This window comes from Protopterus annectens, chromosome 7.part1 (genome assembly GCF_019279795.1).
Source record: "Protopterus annectens isolate FY-2018-M chromosome 7.part1, PAN1.0, whole genome shotgun sequence".
Taxonomy (NCBI): domain Eukaryota; kingdom Metazoa; phylum Chordata; order Ceratodontiformes; family Protopteridae; genus Protopterus; species Protopterus annectens.
This window is the reverse complement of record NC_056740.1, coordinates 420,595,681-420,602,037: the sequence shown is the minus strand read 5'-3', so window position 1 is coordinate 420,602,037 and position 6,357 is coordinate 420,595,681. Positions and strand designations below refer to the sequence as shown.

General features: G+C 38.4%; 1 protein-coding gene across 1 annotated transcript in view; it reads right to left on the bottom strand.

Annotated features, from left to right (window-relative positions):
• Positions 1 to 3,230: 3,230 nt before the first annotated feature.
• SPCS1 (signal peptidase complex subunit 1) overlaps positions 3,231 to 6,357 on the bottom strand; it is a 135,459-nt gene continuing 132,332 nt past the window's right edge. Inside the window, exon 4 of the mRNA XM_044078880.1 lies at positions 3,231 to 3,586. Coding sequence (XP_043934815.1) covers positions 3,473 to 3,586 — 114 coding nt within the window. The 3' untranslated portion in view covers positions 3,231 to 3,472. The remainder of the gene's footprint in view (positions 3,587 to 6,357) is intronic.

The window sequence follows — 6,357 nt, the reverse complement described above, 5'->3', positions numbered from 1 at the left end:
ATGGTATTTTTAGGAACTGGTTGGAAAGAGAAAGGTTGAAGGAGGCAAGATGATTGAATTGGGACCTCAAGAGCTTGATTAATCATCTGGCTGGTTAATGACTGCACTGTCTGTATAAAGTGGGTATTGAATTGGTTAGCTACAGTTTCATATTTTTTGTGTGTTTTGTATTGGCTGCGCAGCTGGTCTTTTTGAATCATATTTTGGTCTGTTCTTCATAATTTTTCTGGTTAATGAATGAGGACTGTAATCGCTAGATAATGACATACATTTAAGTCTCAGAATTAATCGCCTGGAAAAAATATTAATGCAAAGCAATTCTAGTAACACCAAGTACGTAAACTAAGAGCAATATCTGGCCCTGATTTTGATCCTTTGCTCCCATTATTTTGTAGCTTTTCCCTTGATTCTGGGGGAGGGGGCTAAAGAGAGTAGCACCCTGTATTCTGTCAACAGTGAGTTGAGAAGGTGCATCCCTTTGGGGCATTCAATCACAAAGTTCTGTGGCATACAGTGAAACAAGCATCTGTAACAGATGGTTGTGTGATATAATACATGTATGTGGTGTAGATGACCCAGAGGCTCTTAACTGCTCCTAATTTTGTATAATGTCTCTCACTTTGTCTCATATTTTTGTCTTTTCCTCATAACTGTTGTGGCTTTTCTAGTGAGGACTGCAGTCAATAAATCATGACAGATGCACACATTTCTGACTCAAAAACCTTCATAAAGAGCATACTAATGCAAAGCTGATTCTTCTAGCGAAGTTTTAAGTGAAGGGCAATATATGTCCCTGATTTTTTGGCCTTTTGCTCCTCTCTCCATTATTTTTTAGTGTTCTCCTTGATTCCTGAGGTGAGAAGTAAGCTGTTGGGGTTGTACTATGTATTCTAACAATAGTGTACTTAGACCTTGCATTCTTTTGTGGCAGTTATTAATGTAAGCATTTATTCATTAGTTCAATCATTATCAAACACATGAGGTGTACAGTAACAGGCATACAAATGGCTGTAACTGTGTGTTACATTACTGTGAGTAATTATTATTTTACTGTAGTCCGACACAAGCTGTACACAGTCAGCTGTGGCTTTAATTGCTGTTTCAGGGGTTGTTGATTGGGCTGTGGCAATATGGGCAGGACTGTGTGTGAGTAGCTGATAAATGGCACAGTGGTACACCTACTAGCATTACCATCTCACAACATTCGGCTTTGCAGTTAAGTTTTTGGTATAATTCTGTGTAGAGTCAGATGTTCCCCCCGTCTGTGTGAGGGGTTTATTCAGGTGTTCTGCTTTTCTCCCCCAAACCCTCAGGTAAATAATGCATTCCTATGTCTACTAAGATGACTTACAGAGCTGGGGTTTGATAAAGCTGGGGTTTGATAAAGTCTGTAGCATGGAAGGGGAAGAGCTTTATAGCCACACACATGCATCCTGATCAAGCAACAGACCAACATCAGCCAAGCAGGTTTTGCTGTCAGTAGGCCAGCCTCGCATCAGGCCATGTCAGGAAACCACCCTGTTCCTATCCTGGTGTTTCCCTCCATTATGTGCAATTCTTCATTTCTTGATCATTGTCCAACCCTTCCCATCAAAATTTGTCCAATTATATGTACATGTCCATCTACTGTCCTAGTCATCATCTGTGTGTATACTGCCCATTTGTGTCTGTGTTCCATCTGTGACAGTCAGCTTCTACTACACTGCCTTTCTTCCTATAGCAACCTCACAGCCATGCCTCACTACATTCACTGATCTACCCTTCGTTTGTAACATACAAGAGTTTCTTTCTAAACATGAAAAATTGCTCTTCCTCTCCACCATCCCCCTTTCATGCCCTATGGTGAACCTTCTGTGTGTCTCTCTTTTATTTATTTTCATTTTTACATTTGTCAATATGCAAGTGGACTGGTCCAAAGACCCTATGCAAGTATGACCTAGGCCAAGACTGCTAAACAATTACAAAACAGCTAAGATTACAATGACTTTTTAAGGCAATTTCAGAAATGTCTAAAATAAAATACCTTTATAGGACAAGATATTGGTGTTGACAGTAAAGGATAGTGGTTCAGTACTGCATTTTGGAGAAAAAGTAACATCAAAGTATCTTATGTTAGCATGAATGGTAATGCACTGAGGTAACAGCAGGTTAATATTAGAATAACTGTGAACTCTATAATATTTGTGAACCTAAGAAAACTTGTGTAGACTTGTTCTCAGTTGAAGGCAAGGACAGATCATTACATTAACGATGATGTGTACGACCACATAAAATGCTGTTCTCCCATTTCCTACTTTTCAGCCTACTCCATTTCCACTCTATTTATATGAAGAGCGATGACACTTTCTTGTGCTCTCCTACATTGACGTGCCTGAACGGACTAATTTGCAGTCCTTTATATAGCTACTCTGTCCTACATTACTTACGTTCCTCTGCAACACTTTATGCCTTGAATATGACATCTATTACTTCAAACAAGTGCTCCACTATAGTGGCATCAAGTGCAGTTTACCCCATTTTTGCTAGGTAGTCCTTTACTCAGTATGTTGGTACTATATAATGCCTAATATATACCTTGTTAACTATGTTGTGGTTCCTCAAAAACATCCTCCTCCTCCTCAAGAATTAGCACTCTGACTCCTAGCTGAAGAAATATATTTTGCCACAAAGTAAACTTTTAAATAAAATAACATGTTCAAAACTTTAAAAATGTGTTTATTTTGCAGCATCTATTCCTCTCTCTTCTTTCCTTAGTAAATGTAAGTTCATACAACTCTCCTATTACAAAAAAAATACACAAATGCATTTAAGCAAAACTATATCCAGTGTACATGACTGGATAATAGAAAGGGGGCCTAAGAATGTGGTTTAGGGTTGTTGCAATTCTCACAACCCTTTCTGCGCTGTCACTAGAAGCCTGTTTCAGGCAAACAGGTGAGGCAGCATCTACAGACATAGTAATAAACATCCAGATGGACTTCCCATTCATTAACGTAACTGATCTGGTCAACATTAACAGCTGACATGTAGAATTATTTTACTGATTTTGTGCAGTCTTAATTTCTAAAACCATCCTTAAAACAGGATGCTTGTGTAAGTAACACATATACTTCAGCCATCTCGGCCCCACAGTACAATTTATGCAGTACATAAACACAACTGAATTAACATTAACTACAGTACCCATTCAGTGCCATGGAAGGGCACACAAGTGCTGGTCTGCTACAGAGTATAGATTATTTTTGACTTTATTGTTTTCTTTAGGACTCAGCAATTTAAGACATTCCTAGCATACAGTGAAAAGAAAAGTGTTAAACATCTGGACAAAACAATAATGCAGAGCGACTTAAATGTCATGAAAAAAAACTATGATGCATTTTACAACAAAATGAATGGAATTCTCTTTTTAGAAGATATGCAAACTACAAAAATAAATGGGTTTATTTGAGACCATCTCAATCTGCATGCCATTTTATTTTTTTCTGGGTTTCTTTTCTAACAGTTTCTTTTCTTCTGTTCTCAATTCTTGCACAGGCTGCCATTTCAGTGGGTGCCTGCGGTACATAGGCCATGGAGGAAGAGTTAGCTAAATAAAAAATAAAATAAATAAAAGTTAGTAATTGAAGTCAGTGGCAACATTTTTTTCAATATGAATATTCCCAAAATGCCTCAAATACGATCTCAACACTCATGCTAGTTTGCTTTATACAGCTACAACACTACTTTCATTTCACATACTATCCAGGACATTTCCCAGCAAAGACTACATGAGTAAGGAGACTCATATTTGTGTGTGGAGTAGTGAAACCTGGCTTTGGAAAGAGAAAACTAATGTGGTTCAGCACTGAAAATGATGTCTGCACCAGTACAGTGAACTGGCCACATTACAACCCAATGAGCCCTGAATCGTAAACAGAATCATCACCTACGACGGAGAAAATAATGGTGTTCCACGATAAGTACAAATGGGATGTGGCACTGCTTGTAAACATGGGATACGGCAAGGTCTAGCCGTGTCTTAGACAAGTCAATGATGGATGAAGTACTTTAGTAACTGACAAAACAGACCAGTGACATGACACTGGCCTTACCTGTCACTATCAATTGGAGTGCTGGGGTTGAACACTGCACAGATTACAGAAATTGGTGGACTGTAAACACTGTGCTAGATGGGAGAGGCAGACTCCATCACGGACACTGTGTTGCTGTAGGAGGGGGAACTCTGATCACTGAGAAGTTGGGGCAGCTGAGTGAGAACAACTCTGACTGCCACTACAATAGGTTGCCACTATAACTGTCTAGTTCATTCAGGGTTGAATTCTCTTGGCGGAGGAGTTGAAATTCACAGCTGATTAAATCATATGCAAGGACTAATTCTCTTGGCGGAGGAGTTGAAATTCACAGCTGATTAAATCATATGCAAGGACTCCACCAACAGTAAAAGAGATGTTGAATTATGCAACTCACTCACCACACATAGAATTATATTATACCTACATTCAGTTCAGGTATGAAGAGGACAAGAAGCAGTACATAGGATTCCATTCCTTGTATAAAAGGCTAGTACCAGATATAAATTCATAAAACCCACCATGAAATGTCAATTACGGCATGTTAAATATGGCATACAGTTGGTCACAAGATAAGTAATAAAGAGATTCTAAATTGAGAATACACAAGGTGAAGAGACTATGATACAAAATTCTCCAATCTCAAAGTCCGATTTATCTCCTAATTTATTAATACTACTAGCTGTACCCGGCCAAGCGTTGCTGTGGTTCAGTCTGGTTAAATGGAAAAGAAAGAAAAGAGAAAGCACACGTTTCTAATATGTTTAATTTCACAATGCTTGAGGGTATACAATATTTTTTTTTGTTTCATTGTCTGTGCAGATATAGAGATTGTCTGGTTTGCCGACTCTAGAACACGCAACATATAATTGTCCATGTGAGAAGCAATCTGTGTGTAGATCTAAACCGCACAATTCTAAAGATTGGCCCTGAGCTTTGTTGATGGTGATTGCAATTCCCAATTCGATTGGCTTTTGCAATCTCTTAAATTGAAATGGCATATCCGTTGGAATCGTAGGAATACGAGGAATGAGGACATCTTCACCTTTGAAAGGTCCTGTCAAGACTGTTGCTTCTATGATGTTACTCATTAATTTTTTTACTGCAAGCCGTTGCAAAGCTTTGGCTGGTTGATATTTTGCAACATAATTGGCATGCCGATTTTCAATTGCAGTACGTGCGGTGGCATCCCTGGCAGATCGAGTGAATTCAAAAATTCTGTTGGATACTTAACCGCTTCATCTGCTTCCAGAACAGTGTCAATGGACTTGTATGCGACTGCCTCGCTTTGAATGTTAGACTGAATAATATTGTTAAGTTCATAGACGTCTTTGTTCTTGGCCGCAAGAACAGCTCGTTCAGTCAGCCAATCGTGATTCTTATAATTGGTTTAAATATTGGGAAATACTTTTTCAACCAATTCTTCTTTTGACGCCACTAAATTGCAGAAGTTATGAGGCAATGAAATTCGTCCCGAGGTCAAATCAACAGACACCTTTCCGTTCCCAATTTCCAGCAATTGATGTGACAATATCTCAGCTGATCAATCGTTTTGCAGCTGGACACGCATATTTGTAGTTAATTTTAACGTCTTTACGTGTCGCCACAAAGTAGAGTATTTCAGGCGTGTTTAAGAAGCCATTACTTAAATCTATGCAAAATGAACCTTCTTCAACCAATGCAGAATGCCACAATAACAGGTAATAGGACTGCCTCCAAAATTTCAAATATGACTCTCTGAGATACGAATTATTCATATCTACTTTTTCAATGGAATATGCACTTCTAATTTCTGACTAACATGTAGTACTGTCCAGGATAAAAGCCCAGGTTTTATTGCCTATCCAAGCCTGCCTTTTGTCATTCTGGTTTTTGCCCTGTAATACAACTACAATTCAAACTGCAATAAACCTTATACACAGCTTCATTAACTTCTTATCACAATTAGTATTACTGTCTCCAGTTACAAAAGGCTAACTGGCTACCAGTCACAGCAAGAACTTATTCTCCTTTTATCACTCCCGTTACCTTTAAAATCCTAAATTGCGTCTTCTGATCATCCCTAAAAAGCAAATTAAATCAAATCCTTCCCCTAATCTCAAGGAAATTAGGACAACAGCACTATAGTATTAACTCATCCACCATTTAGCTAAAGCTGTAGAGAACAGCTTCAGTAAGACTGTTCCAGCTAAAATGCAATCTTTACTCAGCAGAAATCAGACAGACTACAGATTATATGCAGCTTCAAAAAAATGCAAATGCGCAAGTCTTACTTACCTGTAATAGC